This window comes from Podarcis gaigeae (assembly GCF_964106915.1).
Source record: "Podarcis gaigeae genome assembly, chromosome: 9".
In the NCBI taxonomy this organism is placed as follows: Eukaryota; Metazoa; Chordata; class Lepidosauria; order Squamata; family Lacertidae; genus Podarcis; species Podarcis gaigeae.
In genome coordinates this window covers 59620261-59644446 of record NC_139685.1, presented here as the reverse complement: position 1 = coordinate 59644446, position 24186 = coordinate 59620261, and the positions used below count along the sequence as shown (strand labels likewise).

At 43.4% G+C, this 24186-nt stretch overlaps 3 protein-coding genes across 6 annotated transcripts in view; 1 reads left to right on the top strand and 2 right to left on the bottom strand.

The window, feature by feature from the left end:
- Positions 1-7672, bottom strand: part of LOC310853087 (uncharacterized protein) — a 40029-nt gene extending 32357 nt beyond the window's left edge. Inside the window, exons 1-8 of the mRNA XM_083757251.1 lie at positions 7280-7672; positions 5804-5905; positions 4602-4743; positions 3663-3750; positions 3350-3569; positions 2942-3202; positions 2364-2499; positions 111-249 (exon numbers count right to left, since the gene is read on the bottom strand). Coding sequence (XP_083613377.1) covers positions 111-249; positions 2364-2499; positions 2942-3202; positions 3350-3569; positions 3663-3750; positions 4602-4743; positions 5804-5905; positions 7280-7297 — 1106 coding nt within the window. The 5' untranslated portion in view covers positions 7298-7672. The remainder of the gene's footprint in view (positions 1-110; positions 250-2363; positions 2500-2941; positions 3203-3349; positions 3570-3662; positions 3751-4601; positions 4744-5803; positions 5906-7279) is intronic.
- Positions 1-24186, top strand: part of LOC310852780 (uncharacterized protein C4orf17 homolog) — a 150695-nt gene that overhangs the window by 59303 nt on the left and 67206 nt on the right. The window contains exon 1 of one of the 4 annotated variants that reach the window (XM_083756787.1): positions 20633-20794. The exons of the other annotated variants lie outside the window; for them this stretch is intronic. The gene's annotated coding sequence lies outside the window, so the exon portion shown is untranslated. Of the gene's footprint in view, positions 1-20632; positions 20795-24186 lie in introns of those variants that run through there. 4 annotated transcript variants of the gene reach the window in all.
- Positions 11691-19544, bottom strand: LOC310852768 (alcohol dehydrogenase 1A-like). The gene is made up of 9 exons (XM_083756748.1): positions 19392-19544; positions 18889-18990; positions 17246-17384; positions 16133-16220; positions 15807-16023; positions 15135-15398; positions 14497-14632; positions 13858-13996; positions 11691-12360 (listed from the first exon to the last, which is right to left on the bottom strand). The coding sequence occupies exons 1-9, from the start codon at positions 19407-19409 to the stop codon at positions 12336-12338; spliced, it is 1128 nt and encodes a 375-aa protein (XP_083612874.1). The 5' UTR covers positions 19410-19544; the 3' UTR covers positions 11691-12335.

Here is a 24186-nt window from a genome sequence, read left to right as displayed (position 1 = left end):
ATCCCTTCTTCTCAGACAGGCCAGTTCCTCAGAATGTCAGTGGCTTTAAAGAAAATTCTGCAACAGAAAGAAAAGAAGTTCTGCAAGTACCAATAAGTCACAAATCTCACCTCTTCCCTGCATGAAGCAAATCGAATCCTTCGCTGATCTTGCTGAATGGCAAAGTGTGGGTTATTAAAATATCTGACTTAAATTTCTCCTCCATGTAACTGGATACCAGCTGAGGGATAGAATCTTTCATCTTCCATCCTGGAGAAGCAACAAAACAGCAGTTGGAAGCAGCAATACTTCTGAATACCAGTCGCTGGAAACCACAGGAAGGAAGAGTACTCTTGCATTCAAATGGTTTCCGACAGGCATCCAGCTGGCCACTGTGAGAACAGAATGTTGGACGAGACGGCCATTGGGCTCATCTTATGTTATCATGCCAAGCACCACGACCCACACAATGTTTATCACCCAGAATTTTTTTCACGCCATAAAAATGACTCAGCAATACAAGGCTTCTGATATTCTCAAGGTCTTATAAAGCCTAAGATAGGGCAAGAGGACAGTCAGAAAACACGTGGGTTGCTACTGCTTATTCTCTCAAGAAAATAAAGGGCAGCAACAACCAGTCTTCAAAACAAAATTTGGTTCTGGCAGCAACCCATACTGCAGCTCCCACTTCTAGTCCAGGAATTCTTACAGATACACAGCTGTAGCTGGTATAACGAGACTGAGCTACCCTCAAAACACCAAAATTGCTGCAGCTTATCTGGACAAGGCTAGGATGGGACAGGCTGGGAATGGCAAGGGGTGTGTAGGCCGAGTGGAATGATGGCTGAGAAGGAAAGGGTTAAACAGCCTCCCTTCCCTGCCTGAGAAGGTAGTAGGTGGAGAGATTCACATATGCACATGCATTCTTTATTACACCAATTCAACATTTCAGCCCCTTTCCGGGGGCAATTCTAAGTACAGAGTTTAATTTTTAACACCCTACATGGCTTGTGACTTCAGTATCTAAAGGAATGCCTGTACAGTGGTGCCCCGCAAGACGAATGCCTTGCAAAACAAAAAACGTGCAAGACGAAAGGGTTTTTCGGTTTTCGCGTCGCAAGACGATTTTCCCTATGGGCTTGCTTCGCAAGATGAAATGTCTTGCGAGTTCTTGCGAGTTTGTTTCCTTTTTCTTAAAGCCGCTAAGCTGTTAATAGCCACTAAGCCGCTAATAGCCATGCTTCGCAAGACGAAAAAAACCGCAAGACGAAGAGACTCGCGGAACGGATTAATTTCGTCTTGCGAGGCACCACTGTATATGGAATTTTTAAAATGTTTAATGTTTTATTCTCTTTTTATACAGTACATGTTGGAAGTTGCCCAGAGTGGCTGGGACAACCCTGTCAGATGGGCAGGGTACAAATAAAATACTAATACTAATATGTACGAATCCATGCCCTGAGATCACCATCAGGTGTGGTTCTCTGTGTGTCTCTGCAAAGAAGTGGGGCAGCAGTATTTACCTGAACTCCATCTGGTTGCGTCACTGCTTACCGGTAGGTGGAGTGAGAAGACAAGGCCAATATGGTGCAAATACACCAGTGGGAATGCTGCATTGGCTCCGCTGGTGTATATGAATCATGCTGGCCTGATTCCTCCTACTGAACCTCCCAGTAAGCATCATTGATGTGACTAGCTGGAGGTCAGGTGAGCTCCGCCACCCTACAATGTCCCCTTCTTTCACGCTTTAAAGATGGAGGCCCTTCTTGCCAATCTGGGTGGAAGCACATTGATCAGTCACCTGGGAAAGGACTTTCTTAGTAGTGGCACATAGACATTTCTTCACAGTTATTAAACAACTTCATGACCTGTCAGGGCACTGCCATCGGAGCTAGATGTGGAGGGAAGGCTCCAGAGGGATGCCAGAGAGGGTCCCAGTAGGGAGAGAGGCAGCCCATCTGCTGGGGAAGGAAATCAGCGTAACACCAGTGGAGAAGGGGGGCAGATGGGGGAATCGGAGAGGAGGCTCCAGGACTCTTCACCAGAGACCAGCGGGGAGAGCACGGGTGCTCCGCTGCCCACACCCTCCCTGTGCAGAAGACTTCCGCGCAGGGAGAGTAGGAGGAGACTTGGCGTCAAAGAACTTCTTTGCTGGAAGAAGTTCAAGAAACGCCCACTGACAGATTCAGTCACTTCACGAAGTGAAGGGCTGTCCAGACAGAAAGGGTTCAACCAGGTAACCTATGCAGGAGTGGCGGCAACTTACGCACGAGCAACCCCTATAACCATTACATGACCTATTCAGGGTTTCACAGTACTAAACACAGGAACTGGGAAATGTCCATACATCAACATGCTTGCTCATTCATGGTGCATCACCATACCTCCAATGAAGCTCCCTTTCAAGGTGCGTCCTGTAAAAAGCAGCATAGGATCGAAGGAGAGCCTAGAGCCTAAAGGAGGCACACCAACCATCACGCAGACTCCGCAGCCCATGTGACAGGACGCCAGAGCAGCTGTCTAATCGACGTAGGGGGGGAAATTAAACAGGTTGCTGTCATGCAAAGGAACAGTGACATTTCATGATGCACTGCAAAATAGTTAATGGAGAATAATGAAGTAAGGGTTGTTGTTGCTTCGACATGGGTGTTTATGAGCCATCTCTTTCACCTTACAAATCATCAATACAAATTAATCAACTTTCTAGAAATGCCAGGGATCCTGGGGACAATATGGACTGCTTCAGATGAAACATAAAACTATGGTTTAGCGCTACATGCACAAGTCTTCTTGGGCTTGTGAATTGATTTGCCACCTCCCTCTTCCCTTTGTGTGTTACAATTCCCTTTTTCCTGGTTTGTTGGGCACTAATCACACTTAGAAATTTCTTCCAAACTGGCGAACTATGGTTATCAAATTACAAATTGGAGCCAGAAATCTTTTGACTAAAAACAATACGTACCAACGTATCCAAACACCCAACAACCTCAAATGAATAGTCAACACCATGACCTGTCATTTCAACCAGCACTTCCTGAATTGGCTTCTTGTAATCCAGAGGGTTAAGGCATTCTGTGGCTCCCAGTTCTTTCGCTGTTACAAATTTGTCTTTGTTAATGTCAATCCCAATGATCTGCGAAGCTCCAGCTGCTTTGCATCCCATGACCACAGAAAGACCAACTCCTCCCAAACCGAAGACAGCACAGGAAGAACCTGGCGTGACCTATAGAGCCATGGAGAAAAGAGGACCAGGATAAATTCCAGTTGTGGAATAGGGTGTGTGCCATATTTCCAACAGAAGAAGCTCATGTCTATTACACAGACCAAAAGAGTCTACCAAGGAACACAAATGGAGAACAGGATTCCTCACCTGGGCTGTATTGAGGGCAGCCCCATAGCCAGTGGAAAATCCACAGCCGAAAAGACAGACTTTATCCAGAGGGGCACCATCATCAATTTTAACAACGGTTGAGTCAGGCATGACTGTATATTCTGAGAAAGTGCTGATCCAAAGGAAGTGGTGAACTAACTTCCCCTGGCAGGTGAATCGGCTGGTTTTGTCTGGCATTAGATTCTGTGGCTCCAGAAGGCTGTTTCAAAGAGATCGGGATTTGTCAGTAACAAAAAGCTGTGCTGCATATTGCCGATATAGAAATACAGGAGAAATTTCCAGAACAACTCACTGGGTTTTTAGGCAACAGTTGGTGTTAGGTTTCAGGCATGAGGCGCATTCTCCGCACTGAGGCAGACAAAGAGGGATAACCTTGTCTCCTAGAAATAAAAGAGGCATAAAAATATAGTAGATAGAAACAACCTAACAAAGGGAATCTGCATCCATAACAAGTGCTCAGTGAAGGGAGTGAGTTATGTATCAAAATACTGTGACCACAGCATCGCAAGGCTCTTCTTGCTACAACAAACACTCATCAACAAATGCTCCAGCCTGCTGTCCACTTCAGCAAAGTAAACAAGGAGCCTATTATTCACTCCTTGGAATAAAGTGGGAAAACTTCTTATGGCACATATGACTTCAGGCTGCAGCAGGAAGTTCTACATCGCGAGTGGGGAACCTATGGCCCTCCAGACATTCTTGGACTCCAAATCCCATCAGCCCCAGCCAGCACAGCCAGGAATCATGGGAGCTGCTGGAGCAAGGCACACTCGCACCCTCCCATTAGCCACTAGGCAGTAGGCGCATGCCTTGCTCAAGAGACGAAAGTGGTTTCCATTGGAAGTGGTTTCCATTCCATGCTGGCTTGGGCCAATGGCAGTTGTAGTCCAAAACACTGGGAGAAGGGCATTAGGTTGGTGGAGGCTGCAATAGGGACTAGGGCGTTAAGTCAGTCCTTTTAAATTGGCACTGCCTGCATACTGACACACATCCTTTACTCAATGTTATTGTTCAGAAAAAGTTAATTTAAAAAAGAGCCTGCAGTCCAGAGAGGAAGGAGCACTTACGTAGTGGAAACATTCAAAGATTAGTGCTGGTTCATCAGGGATAATCTCAAATACAGTAAGAGTTACTTGGGCAAGCATAGATTTTACCACAACTGTGCATTGTTAAATGATGCTGTGGTGCTTTAGAAAGATATTGACAATACATCTAAAATCCTTTTATGTACCTGGCTTCACACAAGTCACTCCTTCACCTATGCTCTCTACAATTCCAGCTCCTTCGTGCCCAGGAATGACAGGATAATTGACTTTAGGGAAAGAGCCTGTCAGAACATGGTCATCAGTTCCACATATCCCTGTGGCTATTACCTGTAAGAGAAAAAAGTGCATTTCTTTGACTTTCCCTGTGCTCTATTCTATATTCTGTTTACTCCAACCCAGCTTTTGACACCCTTCAATGTGTGGTATCTGGGGTCAACAGGAGTTGTAAACCAAAACACCTGGTGAGCTTCAGGATGGTGAAGGATGCTCTACTCCAAAGACTTCTTGGGTTTCCATTTGCAGTGATTTACAGCATAATATTAAGGTTGGAGTTTGGGATAGTGTAATGGAAGTGAAAGGCACCAACTTAATACAGATCAAATTCCTACTGAACATCAAGAAGGACTTTCTAACAGCAGTGTGATGGACTCCCTCAGGAGGTTGTGGGCTCTCCTTCCTTGGAGGTTTTTAAGCAGAGATTGGATGGCCAACTTTAATGAGATTCCTGCATTGCAGGGTGTTGGAATGGGTGACCCTAGGAGTATCTTCCAACCACACAATTCTATGATTCTATGAAATTTGCAATCATTTCCAAGTTATCATGTAAGACACAAACTGCTATGGTCACTGTGCTCTGTAGGAGAGGACCTGTGATAACATCGCATCAGAAGGTCAGTTCCATACAATGCAGGAATCAGGCCTTTAGGGTGGTGGCACCTTCCTTTTGGAACTCCTTCCCCCTATAAATCAGAAAAACACCAACTCTATTGCATTTTCAGTGACTATTGTAGACCTTCCTTTTCCAACAAGAATTCTAAGTGACGTTCTTCTATATTTATTCTTATTCCTACTTATATACTGCTTGACTCTATTGTTAAATCACTTGGTGATGTCTTATTGGAAATGTTTTGCAAATCAAACAAATAAACACATTTATGATCAGCAGCAGCTTCAAATTAAACTGGAATGAAAACTCCATACCAGTCTTAAACTTCTCTTAGCTTACCCATCACTACCACTGCTGACTCACAAGTGTAATAAAATCTGTACGGCCATTTCAGAAACAGCTGGAGAAAGACAGCAACAACAGACACAAGTTGTACATTGATAGGAAAAATTATCCTCATAGCGGAGGAGCATGGAAAGGGACTACAAACAATTCATCTACCTTAACACGGACTTCGTGAGCTTTTGGAGGGGCAACTTCCACCTCTTCAATAGAAAGCGGCTTCCCTACTGCCCAGGCGACAGCAGCCTTGCATTTTATAGTCTGTAAAAACAAGGGATCAATGAGATGCTCAATCCAATCCCAGGGCAGGGCAGGGCAAAAAGGAGATAGGATTGGACGAAAGTGTATAGTTGCAGGTTGTAGCCTAAATGGAATCTTGTTTGGTGCAGCAGATGGGACTTTGTGAAAGGAAAATCAGAGAGAAGCTGCTGTAGTGGGTTCATCTTCTACTTCAGTGGGGAATGTAAAAGTATAGTGTCCATCTCCAGGGTGTAACCTGGTATCTCAGTATAGGCCTAGAACAGAAGCTGGGAGTTGTAGTTTAGCAACATCTGGGAGTCTCAATACTCTTTATTGCATTTTCTCATTGAGAGCTCTGGGGGGGGGGGGGGAGATGCATTTCTTTGCCCCAAGAAATACAACCACAAGTACTGTACTGAGACAGACTCTTGCTCCATCTTGCATACTATCAACTGCTACACCAGGGGACGATGCTCTCCATTTTTTGCCGTACTCCAATTCTCACCAGTCCCAGCCAACAGGGGCAATGGTTAAGGAAGATAGGAGATGTAGTCCAACAATATATGGAGGGCACCATGTTGGCTGCCCTGTACTGCATTGACTGGCAGTTCAGCCTTTGCCATACAGGGATAATGCAGTTGGTAGAGCATGAGACTCTTAATCTCAGGGTTGTATGATTAAGCCCCATGTAGGGCAGAATATTGAAGGGGGTTGGACTTGATAACCCTCGTGGCCCCTTACAATTCTGTAATTCTATCCCAGTGTTCTGTAGATCATTTGGACTACAATACAGAGAGCTGTAGTTCAAAACATCTCAAAACCCACTATCTTTTTTTTGGTTTTTTGTTTAAATTAACTGCTATACCCCATTTTTAGGCTAAAATAAAACAGCAATATCTGGAGGGCACCATTTTTGGGCTGGGGAAGTTTCTTATACCTGTCTGCTAAGAAGTCCAGGACTGAAGCCTAAATCCTTGCACATGCAACTTCGTAAGACACGTAAAGGTTGCTGTTTAAATGCAATTATTTTTTGATCACGCAATTGTGCTCATACAATTCTGCACGCAGCTACTTTCCCCTTCTCATCCGCTTCCACAGCCAGAACCTTGGAGCAATCAAAGCTTCAAACCCTAACGTGACCAGGAACCATGAAATGCAAGTGGAAGCGTGCTTACTCGGAAGTAAGACCTACTGAGTTTAATGACACTTACTCCTGAGGAGGTGTGCAAGGGCGGGATTGCAACTTTATGAAAGGGTAATCCTTCAGCGCACAATCCGAACCGTGTCTACTCAGAAGTAAGACCTATTGAATTCAGAGGAGCTTACTCCCAGGTAAATAGGGCTTGGATGGGCTTGCAGCCTTTCGATATGAAAGAGAAACTGCTGTCTTCTTACTTTCCCAAGAGTGTCCATGCTTTTGCGTTCCTTTGCGCACAGAAATCCGCTCGCCTCTTTTGCACAGCTCCTCCGATTCCGAGTTTGGAAGCGGAAACAACGACTAACCCCGATCTCTACTTGGGTGCGTGTTTCTCGTGGGAACCTTGAGATTTCTTTAGAACAAAAGCGTAGCGGAATGGGGCCACGTCCCTTAAACTGACCTCTCTGTCTGCCGTAGACCTACCGCCAGGGACTCTGGGGGATGTAGTCTATTGCTTAGCCAGTAAACGCAGACCCAGCGCGTTTCTTAAAATGCCTCAAACTTCCCCGAATAAGGAAGCGTATATGAGAAGATGCGCGCCAATGGTGAGAGGTAACAGGCAGAAGGCGGGGACGAATATTTGCGCAGGTTTGCACTCCTGGTCTTTGTTTTGCCAGACACGTGTTATTTTAACCCCTTGCACGATTTTATTATTTTATTGGGAAAGATCCCTCTGTGTTTGCATGCTTCGTATATTATCTGTTTCATCCTGTATTCAAAGGATAGGTGCTAAAGCAGTTATAAAAATAAACGATGTTTAAAGATAGTATCTGCAATACGACGCTGTTTTGTGGTGAATAAAATTTGATGATGGTTTTGTTCACACACTACACTGAAAAGAAGTACAAGCTGTCTCTACATATCCACAAGCCTTTGTGTGAAAATGTCCTCTTCTTTGACGTTGCATGGGATGGGAACAAGAACAAATGCAGAATGGGATCTCTTTTCTAGATCCACATTGAAAACTTGGGGAGTAGGGAATCAGGGTGGAAATTAGCCTCAGCCCCATGACCATTGCAGCAGTGGGGTGCAAATTAGCTTCCTGGCTTGTGTGAATGCATGAACTCGGCTCGCATAAAAATAGCAGATCACACCAAATACATGCCTAGCCTGACATCCTCTTCCCCAAAGCATCCCAGATGCTTATGTGAATCCCAGCAGCAACGCATTAGGGCAATAGACCTCTACCTTGGTTGTTCCCCAGTGATGGGAGTTCAGAAGCCTGCTTCCTCTGATCCTGAATTTAGCATGTAGCCATTCTGACAAGTAGCCACTGAGTTTAAATCTTCCATAAATTTGTCTAATCCATTTTCAAAGCAGTCTATAACCATACATATAGAAATGAATGCACAGGAGGCAAACATTTTTTGACAAGGGGCAGCAAGAGGTGGCAGCCTCACTTGGGTAGGTTCTCGTTCTATTTACAGTGGTACCTCGGGTTACATACGCTTCAGGTTACATACGCTTCAGGTTACAGACTCTGCTAACCCAGAAATAGTGCTTCAGGTTAAGAACTTTGCTTCAGGATAAGAACAGAAATCGTGTGGCGGCAGCAGGAGGCCCCATTAGCTAAAGTGGTGCTTCAGGTTAAGAACATTTCAGGTTAAGAACAGACCTCCAGAACAAATGAAGTACTTAACCCGATAACACTGTATTATTTTTCCTTGGCAATGAGAGAGGTTTAGTGGGCAAGGCATGGTCTTTAGTTGGCTCGGTGATACTTGTTTGTGGGGGGGATTATTGGGTCAGTGCAATTCCCCATCACTTTCCTAATCGCAAAAAAGGCCATTTAAAAATACAGTGGTACCTCGGGTTAAGCACTTATTTCGTTCCGGAGGTCTGTTCTTAACCTGAAACTGTTCTTAACCTGAAGCATCACTTTAGCTAATGGGGCCTCCTGCTGCCACCGCACCGCCGGAGCACAATTTCTGTTCTCATCCTGAAGCAAAGTTCTTAACCCGAGGTACTATTTCTGGGTTAGCGGAGTCTGTAACCTGAAGCGTATGTAACCTGAGGTACCACTGTAAAATAAAGTTGATTTGTTTCACTAGGGGGACAGAGGGATTTCATTCATGGGACAAACAAACTGATCCTGATAATCAGCCCTAGGAAATGAGTAGCAATGCTAAGTGTATTTGGTGACTCCATCTTGCTCCATCTATAGGAAAACTCACAGCTGCAAGGCTCCAGGGAATGGGATTGTATTTCTATGCAAATTGCGGGAGCATGGATATGAATTGGGGCCATAGTAGAGAGCAAAGGGTTAATGCCATTAGGGTTCCAATCCAGATGGGTATCCCTAGAAGAGCAACTTGAAGAGAGAAAAAATCCAGTTCTTTATCGAGTATGAATTATTGCCAAGTTCGGTCCTCAGAATTATTACACAATTTTTGCAAATTCTCAGAATGCTTAAAATACAACACACACACAGAGAAACATATTGTCAGGGGTTCAGAAGGAGAGACACAGGAGGGGGAGCAAATGGAGAGTGAGGAGGAGGAGTACGAGGGGGGCGCAGGCAGTGACAGTGGCCAGAGTTATTCCACAAGCCTCTCTAGCGAATCGGAGGACTCACAGAAGGGAGCGCCGGTGGCCAGAGAGAAGGGGGGTCCAGGGGGGAAGCCCCAGGAGGAAGGGGCCAGCGGGGAGTCCCTGAGCAGCAGCTGGAGATCAGGACCAGCGTCTCCACCAGAGCGCAGTGGGGAGGGGGAGTCCCAGGAGTCGGGACCAGTGTCCTCACCACCAGAGGGAGGAGAGGAGTCAGGTTTGGCAACACCCACATCAGGAAGCGGGGAAACGGTCAGAAGGAAAGTCACCGGCTGGGCACGCGAGCCAAGTTCAAATGTACAGGAGCGCGGCACAGCGGGGAGCCCGGGAAGGGAGCCAGGTCCTAAAGCCCGCCGGAGGGAGGGGCAAGACTCAGGAGGCTCAGCGTCAGAGGAGTCCAGGAAGGAGGGAACCCCAGAGGGCAGAAGGACCCAACGCAGGAAAGAGCAGCGCAAGAGGTGGAGCCGGGCTAGAATCTTAAACTGGTGTGGGTGGAGCAGTGAGGCAGAGGGGACTTAGCCGGTCTAGCGTAGAGACGTGGGTCTGCGCGCCCAGAGCTTGGAAATGGAAACTAAACTTTAATAAAGACTTTTGTATATAACATCCACTGGGCGTTGGTCCTCTGTGAGCTGGGACCTAGCGGCAGTCCTGACACATATGTTTCTGATCAACCCCTGAGTTCTCTTGCTCCTTTTTGGGGTGGAGGGTGCTGTGAGGAGAAAGATGGTTCTCTAGAAGAAACATACTTTTTCTCAGAAACAGAAAGAAAAACACACCATTTTGGTCACAAATGATTATGGGGTTAAGTATCTTGATTACTTTCGCCTTGAGGGAAGGAGCTGCATATATTCTTATGGTTTGGGTGCCGACAAGAAATACTATACATTGTGAACCGACAAGCTGGAATGATAACATCAACATTGCAAAGCGGTATTGTATTTTTCTTGTTAGTTAGGAAGTTGAACCGCCTCAAAAGAGCAAATATTAATGCAAACAAAGCAAGGCTGTTTGCATGGATACTGGCAAGAACAAATACGACTAGAGGGTGAGGCTTATTCCAAACTGAGCAAGAGGTGTAATAACTGTAGGAAGGTTAAGTCAAACTTCATGTGAACTGTTCATGACCCCTCAGATGTTGTGGGAACACAACTCCTATCATTCTTGACAAGGGCTGGGGGAGAAATTTTAAGTTCATATTTAAAGCCAAGTGTATCAATTTGATATATTTTGGAATTCACATTTACCCACATTTATCTTGTGATAAGCTCTACAACCTACCAATGCCTGCAAGAATGCATATTGCAAGTCTGGGGTAATAGAGTTTGGAGGGTGCAAGAGCACTTATAACGGCTAGAGTTAGTGAATGTTAGCAATTACTAAATGGTAGAATTTAGATAATATTGGGAGTATTGAAGAGAAGATGTCAAGCCAGTGGAAAAATGCAAGCTAAACTCCCTTTCCAAGCCAGACCCTCAGCTAGGATAAAAACAACACAGGGGCACACATTCCCAACATCCCCAGCCGTGCTTGGCCCTGCCTGTTTCACTCTGAACCTCTGTGTGTTCATCATGAAGGTCAGAAAGAAGATTCTAAGGACATTCAGCTAAATACCCTTAAAAACATTCCTATGATCAGCACTCCTGACAATGTGAGACTCCAGAACATGTGGGGGAAATGCTAAGGGCATTTAGCTGAATGTGCTTACTCTCCTTTCAGAATGCCAGGGTATAGAAGTTATGTCCTTACGCATTTGGGTAGGTGACTGAAGAGACTCTATACAATAGGGTTTGAAAGAGTTACATTTCCTAACCAATGAAGCAGGTCTCATGAGATCTTCGGGTATAGGGCGGTACAGAAAATAAAATAATAAAATAATAATAATATAGGCCTCACTAAAGTTTTTTTTTAACCTTTTGATAGGTTTTAGGATTATCTCAGTTATTTCTTACTGTTTATACTTTTATTTAAATATGCAAAGATGATCATCAGCATCCCTTCCAACTCTATGAATCTATGAAAGGTGCCTGGAGAAACAGAAATATTAGTGATGGAAGTCCACTAGAATTCATAACTATTTTTATTAGGTGTTTATGATATAATCCATACAGTTTACCACTCCTTGCAATATAAGGCACCAAGAAAACCCACCCTGAAATTTAAGCAGCAAAAAACTTGTATTATTTTGCCATTGCCAGAATTTCATATCAGAACATACAAAAATTACAGCAATCTTCCTTAAGGAGTTGTCAAGAAATTGTTATCATTTGTGCATCACCAAGAAACCTCCATATCCTATATTTATTAACAATGTAAAACGGTACCAAATTTATTTCTGTAAAGAGATTTCAAGCTACTGATTTACAGCATGTATATTCCACTGGGTTCAGTGTGACTTTCTCCCAAATATATATAAGACAGCTGCCAAAACTACCCATCCTCTCACCTTTGAAATACATGATAATAATTATTTGTGTTGTTGCTTCATTAAATAGGATATTGATAGTTTGAATCACAATGGTAATTTTCTTCTGTTGCATTTGGAGGAAAAATGTGACGGTCTTGGGATAGACCTACATGTTGATAAAGGAGCATTGCCAGTGACGACACTGCAGAGTCCACTCATTTTCACATATGTCCTACTAGGCAATGTGGCAATCTGAGCTTGCAAAGGTCATTGTCTTGTATTCTTCCTCCTCACCATGGACTTTAAAATACCAGGACGCTGCGAATACTGAAAGATTAAGAAACATTTTTAAATGGAAGGGTGATAATACCTGTTAGATTTTTAATGTTAATCGGGTAATATTTCAGTAGGTTTAAGATCTTGCCACAAATTTCTAAGGAAAGGCTTGATCTGGTTGATATTAAGGGGAGGAGCAGAAATAGGAAAAGTATATAGCATACACAGTGAGTAGTTTTCAGAGTGGGGGGTGGAGAGGGAAGTCTGAACCTGTACAGAAATAGGAAACCTTTTTTATAGTTAACATTTTATTAGCAGGATTTCATTTATAAAGGAATAAAGTGATAAAAGAAAAAGAGAAGAAAAGGGTGTGAAAAAGAGGAAATAAGCAGCCTGGTGATAAGCCTATAAAAGTGTTTCTGAGAAAAAGAATTGCACACGAAAAAACACAACAAGTCAGCCATGGTTGTGGCGCAAGTCTTGCTTGTGAACATCCATATTTGCATGGATGTACATTGCATTGTTTCTACATGGGTTTCATTGTCCCATTTAGTTATTCATTTTCATTCTTGGAGGTGTCCGTTTCCCCATTTTGTCTTCTGTTTCTTTGTACATAAATTCAGTACTAGAATCTAACCATGATCAAGCTAATCTCTCTGTTTTTTGTTTTTGTTTTGGCCACATATTTTTTTGTAGATGAATAATGTGTAGACTTCATTTTAAATGTAGGTCTTACGGGGGTGTGGGTGTGTGATGGAGATGAAAGAGTCCTCTTTGGGTGTTGGAGTGAATGAGTCTTGAGTTAAACTGGAGAGGGGTTGGGAGATGTGTACGCAAGCCCAGCTCACACTACAAAGGAAAACCTGGTCACCCAGTATAGTGATGTCATGTGATTGACAGGTCAGCAAGCCACTGCAGTCAGGGGAACTGGCCCACCAACTGGATCCAATTCCCCTCTTCCCAGCATTGTACAGAAACACTCTGCAATGCAGCATTGTGTTGGAAGTCCCATACATGCAACGCAAGCAATCCCCAGCCCACCTTGTTACCCTTTAGACCACATTTGCTCCCATTTGGGTATAGTGATCTGAGATCCTGTGGCATTGAAGACCCATTACAATTACTGCAGCTGGATCCTAGGAGGGCCCTGTCTCCAGCATCCCAGAGTCTCCCAGTCAGTGTGAAATGAGAGCTTTTTAGCCACTGAGAATAAGTCTTCTTGGCCTTGTGCTGCTTGGAGCCAATCTGAGTGGAAGGAGTTGAGCCAGCTACTGAGGATTAGCTCCTAGGGTGATTCTGGAGAAGGTGCATGCGAATAACACCCAAGAGCAGTTGTTCTGTATGCTCCCAAGCTAAGCAGTTGTCTTCAGTTTCAAGACAGTGATGTGCAAGTTCTGTTGTGGACAATGGAACTTCAAGGGCAACACAGCTTGAGTCCCTCCAGCGGAGGATTGTGTAATCTTATCATGACTATGGCTATGACTCTCAGAACGGCACCCTGCCTTTTCCACTACAATATTGAGGGCTGGGGGTGGGGAAAGGTCTTACCTTTTTCCTGAACGCAGCAGTTCAAAGCCCTCGTTGATTTTATCAAAAGGCAAAGTGTGGGTAATTAGTGGATCCAGAGCAAACTTCCCCCCCAAGAAATCTGCAACCAGCTTGGGGACAGCTTGTTTGCTTTTCCATCCTGAAAACAGTAAGTGCACAGTGAAGATATGGTACTCTAATTATAACGCCACAAAAAAGGAGCAAAATGTTGCTTAAAGTTCTGGCAGTCCCACAAATTTATAGCCTGAAACCGTCTTTGAACTTGGGTTATGCAATGAGATTGGCCTTGATGTTATGACAGATCTGTGGCTGGGAGGGAGATAGAGGAGATACTAACGTAGTAATTATGGGGCAAGAGCTTGCGTGGAAAGCCTACAGAGAGCCAAACTGCATGAGACCTTAAATGTATTTTCACAGGGTAAGAGCATGATTTTTTTAAAATCTAAATTGCATTGCTGGAGGTGGGGAAATAATGAGCAAATCAAGGTTTTACTCTAATTTTGTGTTATGCCATGCTCTCAATGACAGAGGTTTAATGGACAACCCGCTGCCACCCCAAGCTATTTTGTGACGGGTGCCCTCAACACTCTCTCAGAATTTGAAATGTGCCCTGTTGATGGAAAGCTAGTAGGCCCATACCTCCAAATATAGATCCTTTCCAAGTGCGCCCCGTAAAGATAAGCGCTGGAGAGAAGGTAATTTCAGAAGCTGAAGGGGGCACTCCGACAACCACGCTGGTCCCATAATTCATGTGGCAGGAAGCCAAGGCAGCAGTCTGGGGGAAATCCAAAGGCATGACTCTTGAATCAAGCCAAGGAGAAATACCATCCATGATCACCTCCCATGACACAGTCAGACCACTCAAAGATTTTACTGTTCAAAGCATATTAGTAGCAATGGAAGAAAACATCCCTATCTTTTCTTCCTCCCATGTCCAGCTACATGCACACTCTGAAAAGCCTGTTTGGATGGTTAGGGCCTTCTGAAGAATGTGGGAAGGGATGTTGGGGGTGGGCTTATGTGGGAGAGAAGAATCACCCAAAAGGATCATTCTCACCCCTCCATTAGCTCCTCATGCCTGAGTCCCATCTCACATTATTCCATAAGTTACCTGATCACTGGGTGGAGGATGTTTAAAACTCTGACACGTTCTACTGTCTCAGAACCCAAGGCCCATGCTGCAACAGATTATCGGATCACAACCCAGTGAAAAATGCAGGAAATGCCATCTCCCCTTTTCAAAATAGGACAGTAAAATCCTGTCACCATGCATGTACCATGGTGTCTGTGCGCCCAATCACTTCGAATGAATAGTCAACACCTTCACCGTCTGTCAAGCCATACAACACTTCATTGATGGGCTTCTTGAAATCCAGAGGGTTGACACACTCTGTAGCTCCCATCTCTTTAGCCTTGGGAAATTTATCCTTGTTGATGTCGACCCCGATGATTCGGGAAGCTCCAGCTGCTTTGCAGCCCATGACAGTTGAGAGGCCAACTCCTCCCAGACCAAAAACGGCACAGGTTGAACCAGGCTCCACCTGAAATCATAGAATCATAGAATTGTAGAGTTGGAAGAGCCCATCTAATCCAACCCCCTGCACTACTTGTCTCTCTCGGTATATGATGGCAAGGGCGCTCCCCCTGGGCAATTGGTTGTGGATGGGATTGCTCCTTGATGTTCAAAGCATCCAAGAGAGAGGTGGGATGCTGGAGAACTACGTCTGTAGCAAGAACGTGAATGCAGGTCATGAGTGTACATCCAGTGTATTGGTGGGCATTTGGTGGCTTTGCTATTTTATGTTGTTTTGATTCATTTACTCTATTGAATGTGCTTTCACCTGGTTCTGTGCCAGAGCCCCAGAGCTCACCTGTCCTCCTCTTTCTGTCTAGACCTGCCACAAATTCCTCACACTGAATATGAGCATTACCAATGTTTTAATCCTTACCTTTGCACTGTTGATGGCAGCACCATAGCCAGTAGAAAACCCACAGCCAATCAGACACACTTTTTCTGGAGGAGCTGCAGCATCAATTTTGGCCACTGCAGACTCATGCACCACGGTGTATTCTGCGAAGGTGCTTGTGCCGAGAAAGGTGTGGAGCTGCTGGCCTTTGTAAGTGAACCTGCTGGTGCCATCGTGCATTAATCCAGAGGCGGTAAGGCTAAATGATGAAGAAAGGAAAATCGTGCTTTGGGTTGTGTTTTTTTTTTAACCCAACATATGCACTGCTGGTGTTTCTAATACTGTTGCAAATAACAACTTCAACTCACTCGCCCATTTTGCACAGATTGCCTCTGGGATGTTTGCATGTGCTGCATTCTCCACATTGTGGGGCAAAGAGTGGGATGACTTTGTCTCCTGGGAATGATGAAAATACCATCATTAGCCTGCTTAAAATATTCAGGAAATGCTTTGTTGCGGGTGGGGGACAGTACAAAATTGCGGGGAGGGTTTGAGGAGGGTCAGTTGGAGGTAGGAAGTGAGAAATGTCCCTATTTTCATCTGAGCAATGTTGGAGGGTATGTCATGATCATTGCAGACTATGGGGTGGCATCACAGGAGTGTCAGTCCGTCCCTTGCTCCGTGACCCAGTGCCCCTGCCGTCTGCCACATCGGCAATCTGGGGCAAAAGGCGGGTCATCGAGACAGTTCTCCCCCGAACTGGGGAGGCTGCCAGGGCTAATTACCCCCATATCAGCCCTGAATTATCAGAACGGCTGAATTCCGATCGTGTGGGATCCGCCATTTTCCACCGCCGGAAACAGGAACCCCCACCAGACCCTAAAGACCCTCTTGGGCAGGCATCCCCAAACCCAGACCTCCAGATGTTTTGGGACTACAATTTCCATCATCCCTGACCACTGGTCCTGTTAGCTAGGGATGATGGGAGTTGTAGTCCCAAAACATCTGGAGGGCTGAATTTGGAGGTGCCTTTTCTTGGACATTCAAATCAGTAGAAGGGGCCCTTTTGGTAGTTCCTCTTTCATCAACGTTTTGGGGTATTGGCAGTATAGCAGTCCTGGTCTTTGGCACCTGAGAATAGGGACTACCCTATTCTCTTGACTGCAATTTGTTTTAAATTAATATTGCAAGTTTCAGTAGTTGTGACCCATCCTGGCAAGTGATAGTAGTAGTAGTAGTAGTATAATATCAGTAAAAAATAACTTTGCTGATTCCTATTCACAAATGTCTAGCAATTGATTCCAAATTCTGGCATTTACATTAAAAATCTAGTCATTGGCCCAGAGCTGACCGCCCTTCCCTAAAGAAAACACTTTCTTGGTCATTCTTCCACCAGTTGGTTGGCTCTCCTAGTTTCGTTTGATCCTTGTTGACCAATGCTGTGACTTGATATTTTCTGGTTGCACTCTGCTTTACCTTACCTGGTTTCACACAGGTAACTCCTTCCCCAACGCTCTCCACAACACCAGCTGCCTCGTGACCAAGAATAACGGGGAATTTTACGTGCATTGCCCCACTCAGCCCATGGTCATCGGAGCGACAGACTCCAGACGCCAAAATCTGGTTTAAAGGAGAAAGTTTTTTATTTTATATTATTTTTTAAAATTCAGATCATGAATTGCTTCCCATAAGATATCTCAAAATGATATCACAGTAAAAACATAAATACTATAAACAATTACAAACAGATCAACCTATACAAATATTTAAAACAATCAAAAATAATTTCATGTGTGAAAACAATTTCACATCTACCATATTTTTCTGTATATAAGACGCCCCCATGTATGAGATGACCCCTATTTTTTGAGCCCAAAATTAAGAAATAATTAATTGCAACATTCTGTGTATAAGACGACCCCCAATTTTAAACTTAAAAAATCTGGGGGGAAATACAGTCTTAGACACAGAAAAATATGGTAATTCAGACTGAGTTAATGATCTCCACTTTACAGGGTGGGGTTTTTTTTGGGAAAAAGGAAGTCTTTAATTGAGACCCATCATCCAATAGCAAAAATAACCAGGGAGCTTTTGAGTTTCACCTTGGTCCTAGAAACACCCCTCTCATGATATTGCTCACAATCCTTCGCCTGCAGCAACTTGCAGGGGTTCAAAACTCTCCCACATTTCCACATCAGTTTGCAGGTTTTTGTTTTAAAGTACTCATGAAAATTCATCAGGATTTCAGTGCAAACTTCTCCTAATAAAAACATGTTTGCATGCAATTTTGCCTAATATGCAACAGTGCAAAGCAACGTTGTCTAATATCAAGCATCTTTGTATATTATATTCATTAATACTGGCATTTTTGTGCACATTTTACACCACTATATGAATTTTTACACTTATTACTTGGCATTGCAAAAGTTGGAGAAGTGCGAATTTTGAAAAATGGGTGTGTTTTGGTTCTCATAGAAACACAGGAATCTGCCTTAAACTACAATTATGACAACAATTAATCCAGAATGCAGCTTCCAGACTGGTGACTGGGAGCGGCCTCCAGGACTGTATAACACTGGTCTTTAAAGATCTACAATGACTCCCCGTGTGTTTCCAAGCACAATTCAAAGTGTTAGTGTTGACCTTTGTTGTGATTTTAATATTCTGTTGCAAGGCACCCAGCGTGGCTGGGGCAACCCAGTCAGATGTGTGGGGTACAAGTAGTTGTTGTTGTAAATTGTTGTTGTTGTTGGTTGGGGCAACCCAGTCAGATGGGTGGGGTACAAGTTGTTGTTGTTGTTGTTGTTGTTGTTGTTAATTATACTGAGTCAGACCATTGGTCCATCTAGCTCAGCATTTTCCACATTGACTGAAAGCAGCTCTCCAGAGAGTCAGACTAGGGACTCTCCCACACCTGCCTGGAGATACCAGTGATTCATCCTCAGACTTTTTTAAGTAAAACAGCTGCTCCTCCAGGGCTGCAGCCCTTCCCCATTCTCATATTATTTTTGAAAGCATAAATTAGGTAGATTTATCTTTAAGTGCAAACTGAATCAAATTCCTCCATCCCTAGTGCAGATACTAACAATCTGCAGAAATGCCATTTTGGGTTTGTCTCTCTTACCTTAATCCGAACTTCATGTGCCTTAGGTGGGGCAACTTCTATTTCCACAATACTAAATGGTTTCTTGACTTCCCAGACAATGGCAGCTTTGCACTTAATGACCTGAGATAATAGAATATCATACAAAACATGAAAACAATTTACAGTGGCAGCTCTGATTTCAATGTCCTGTTAAATAATAGAAGAGCTTTTACTATTTTTTCCATGCTGCTAACATTGCAATCCTGTGCATGTTTAATATTTAATATGCGCCCCAATACCAGTGTTATTTTTCTGGAAAAAGAGGTGCTGGAACTCACCATGAATGCCTCCTTTGTTCTCTTACAATGGCAATGGCACCCATCTGAGAGGTGCTGGAATTGAGTTCTGGTGAGTTCCAGCTGAAAAAAAGCCCTACCAATAGCCAAATTCCTCAGGATGGCTTACAATTAGCCTATTTTTATTTTTTGTATTTATGCATCTTGGGGCTGAAAAAGCAACTTTAAAAGAAATCATCTACTTACTTTCCCTGCAGTGCTCATGATGTTGAGCTTTGTAATCTAGCGTATCTGCTTCCTCTGTGCCATTTCAGAACTTCTAGTCTGTTCTCCTAGAAGTACAAAGGTTCTGCTGCAAATATTTGTCTTATCTTTCAAATAAAGTTAATCCTTCCCTAGTTCAATGCCAAGAAATGTGGCCACTCCTCTACCTTCAGTTTGATTCCACCTGCAATTTCACAACTTTGAAGGAAGTAGGTTAAGAGTCCTCAGCTGCAGTACAATACACCGTACATTTAGATTGCACTCAAGGAAATAAGTCTGTGAAGGGTGTGAATTGTAGAGACGCATTGTGTGAGCCACATGCCCCTATCACCCATGACCATCCTTGACATAAACACACGGGACACGTTGCTTGGGTCAAATATTGGCACAACTTTATTGATTACAGATGAAGGGTTTGGTCAGGCATTGGGAAAACCAGTTTAAGTGCCAGCCCGCCTGTATATCAGTGGGCTCAACTCAAGGCAAAGAGGCTCCTAATGACACACATCAAGTACGAACCTGCCTGGGCTTCAGAAGAGAAGCCACTCCTTCCAGATCCCTTTGCAGGGTTTCCCAAACTTGGGTCTCTAGCTGTTTCGGGACCACAATTCCCATCATCCCTGGCCACTAGTTCCTACTAGCTAGGGATGGTGGAAGCTGTAGTGCAACAGTAGCTGGAGGCTCAAGTTTGGGAAGCACTGCTTTAATGGAATATCCGTTTGCACTTGAGAGGCAAGCAGAGGGTACAACCTCCCCTCCACCAAAAACTATGGTTTACCCAATGCCTTAACTGCCACCCAAGCCAACAGGGTTTGCCATCGCACCATTACACCTGCAACCAAGCCTTGAAGCCTTCTGAGATGTCAGTGAGCCATGCATTATTGCCAGATTCAGATAGATGCACCCCATCGTGCCTAAACAGTGGCTCCTTCTCAAATGTGATGTTCAGGTGCTAAATTACCCTTCCGCCCATAGCCTCTACTTTGCGCCCGACTGCGTAGTTTGCCTTTTTCTAGCCTTGTCAATTTTTGCAGGAGCTGGAATATTCCACCACTAATGCTGTTCAAGAAGTTCCAACCAGCAAATAGCCATTAGTGAGTACAGGGATATAAGGGAACCCTGGTCATTGCATATGATCCAAATAAGATCTGTGCCCTTTAACATCAGGGGAATGACTTTTCCAGCCTAGCCTTGTCCCTGAAATTCCGGTTTTCCAAGTGCAGGGAATATCTTGTGCGGAGGAAGATTCAAGCAAGCTGCAACCTGCAACCTGTGAAGTGGTGCTGCCTGGAAACAAACTTCACCTGTGGTGTTTGAGAGGTAGAAGTGGGCACAACCTTAGGAATCATTTCCAGGATTACCCACACATAGCAAAAAGTATCCAGGTACCTTTCTTCTTGGGTTGTAAATGGCACAACTTAAAATAGGATTCAGAAGGGCCCCAAAGCACCATCTGGTCTATGTAAAACCTGTCAGATGAAAGAGAAAATTGAGTGTGGGCCTTCATTAATGGCATTTTATGATGGCATTGATATCAAGTATTATTTTCTGTGCCTGCTAAAAACATTCTTGTTTAAACAAGCCTACCCAGATGCTTAGAAAGTTGATAAGGATTTTAATCGCCTTTAGTAGGTTAACTTTTTGCATATTTTAAACTACTGTTGTAAAGATTTCTCAAACTTATTGTTTTATCTTTGAGGTTTTGTTTCATTTTATCAAGCAGTGTATAAATTTGTTTTCAAGTATTACATAAATTTAATGGAAATGATATTAGTAATTTTGCTATATTAACAGCAGGCTGCAGCAAAGATTCAGAAGAAGCTGCTTTCAGAGAAAGACAGCTCTGAAGAGCTGTGTTTCAAACTTTTATGTTAGCTCGTATCACAGTAACCGTGCAAAAATCAGTTTATTGTGAATTGCACACACATTTTTGCGTACGCTGCAGTTTCATGACAGGCCAGTGCCCTGTAAAATCCAGATTCTCTTTTTGGTGATGCTGTATCTAACTAAGTCATACTCCGAGTAGCCCTAATCACTTTAATTGACCAGCCTCAACTGGATAAAGATTCTTACTATCATTTGTGATATCATTATATCTCATTGTTGAAAGCTTCCAGAATGGAGTGTTTATTGAGATTTCAGCAGCAATGACAGAGTAAAGCATGAAAACAGAACCCACTAGGGATGTCAGGTAATTCTGTCAGAAACAGAATCAGAAATTGCAACTGTTTGCGTTTTTGTCCCAGGTCCAGAAAAGAAATCAATCTAGCGAATATGGTCAGTACCAATCCAACAGATGTGATCAGTATTCAGTCAACCCTTATTGTTTTCAAACCCCCACAACAGATATGTAATTAATGACTCTTTTTAAATATTGTTTTGCTATTTCCTTACAACTGAAATAGTGGGATAATTGCATAAGCTAAACGTTATGTAAATTACATAAATTACATTAAATGACACAATTCATGCAGTATTTGGGGAAAACAAAACTGTAGCAGATTATAATAAAGACAAGTTTGGATAGAAAATGCTGCTTTCTGACATCTTTGGTTTCTTTGTTGGAGTCTTTGTACTTCGCATGAACTGATTTCACACCAGCAGTTGGTAGCAGATGGAGTAGCAATACCTAAGCAATCGAAATCCTACAGTGAACAGTCACTAGACTTCTGGTATAAAGAACTGTGGTCAGGAACTAACACACCCAGTATCTCTTGCAAGAGGACACCAATGAAGCCTGGCATGTTGTATAGGGGGATGGGAAATTCACTAACAAGAATAGCTGTGGAAGGACACCTCCAGAATCCCATTGACAAATCTGGAAAGGGTGGTGTTTCCTTTGTACCACAATGGCAGCTGAATTCTTTGTAGTTTGTCTTATCTGCTGGTCTCACTTTTTTGTTTGCAGTTTTGACTGATGCACATTTTTGCAAGCAATATAATATAACAATACAAGGCATTTTTGTGTGTTCTTTTCACTAATATTGTCGTTTTCAATGCAAACTTTTGTGGCGCAAGATTGTGTGAGATTGCGGTGCCCGAAACTCCCACTGTCCTCTAACACAAAGAAAGAGTTAAGGACTATGAGATACTACAATACTTTTTTTGGGTGGTACCTTATTTAATGCATTCCTTTTTTGGGAGGAAGGGGGCCTGGGGGGGGTATTGCACCAAGGCCCCCAACCACCTTAATCTGGACAAACTAATGAGCATTCAGCCTAATTTGTTTGTGGAGAGATTAGATAACATTGCCTCAAGCAAGTGTTAATCTGCAGTCTCTGTTGCATTTTTCCATCACCTTCCTTACTGCAAAAAGTTGGATCCACAGCCAGGATATTCCATGATGTGATTCAATCTCATCCAAAAGTAGTAACAGTATGGAAGTGCCCTTTATCCCACTATCCTTTGTCGTGAAGAACTTTCGACTCAGCAAAGTCACAAGAAATCTCAACAATCCACCTCCTGTTAAACATTAGTGCCCTTAAGCAAGAAAATGTGATTTGCAAGCTCTGTGTCTCCCCCCCACCCGTTGGTTTTTTGTTTTGTTTTGTTTTGTTTTGCATGCTGGTGCTAATTTAGATTCAAATGCAAGTACAGCTGTCATCTCTTTGTTCTGTTCTAAAGGTCTTTTGAATTATTAGTTTACAGCTGCGTGCTCTCTGTCTCTCTCTCTCTCTCTTACTCTCTCTCACACATTTTTTAATAATAATAATAATAATAATAATAATAATAATAATAATAATAATAGCACAGTTATAAAAAGTAGCTTGGACACATCCTGTGTCAATGGCTGGGAATCCAGTTCTTTATTTGCAGTGCAGTAGGGACAAAAAGGCACCCCATAACCACATTGTACAGTGTAAATGGGTTCGAGGGCGCACTGAATACCTTTAACAAGACTAATGTCTCTGCATCATCTGCATCTAGTTCCTGATGTAGGAAATGAGTCTCTTCACTCAAAAGCTGTTTTCCTGGATCAAGGTTTTAATATTTTGCTTTGACTTCTATTTTAAAAAATCATATGAAAAAGGGTTGTTTCTCTGCTCTTAATTAAAAAAAAAAAATTGACGTTTTCTCAAAGTAATAGTAATAATTTCTCAGTGTTGGCACCCGCCCTGTGGAACACCCTCCCACCAGATGTCAAAGAGAAAAATAACTACCAAAATTTTAGAAGACATCTGAAGGCAGCCCTGTTTAGGGAAGCTTTTAATGTTTAATAGGTTATTGTATTTTACCGTTTTGTTGGAAACCCCCCAGAGTGGCTGGGGAAACCCAGCCAGATGACCGGGACACAAATAATAAATTATTTGTTTGTTTGTTTGTTTATTTGTTTATTTATTTATTTATTTATTCATTCATTCATTCATTCATTCACACCCTGCCCCTCTGGGCGGCTCCCAATCGAGTGTTAAAAAGAAGACAGCATTAAATATTAAAACCTTCCCTAAACAGGGCTACCTTCATATGTCTTTTAAAAATAGGACAGCTGCTTACTTCCTTGACATCTGATGGGAGGGTGTTCCACAGGGCGGGCGCCACTACCGAGAAAGCCCTCTGCCTGGCTCCCTGTAACCTCACTTCTCGCAATGAGGGAACCGCCAGAAGGCCCTTGACGTGGATCTCAGTGTCCGCGCTGAATGACAGGGGTGGAGACGCTCCTTCAGGTTATACAGTACTGAGGCTGTTTAGGGCTTTAAAGGTCAGCACCAACACTTTGAATTGTTCTCGGAAACGTACTGGGAGCCAATGCAGATCTCTCAGGACTGGTGTTATATGG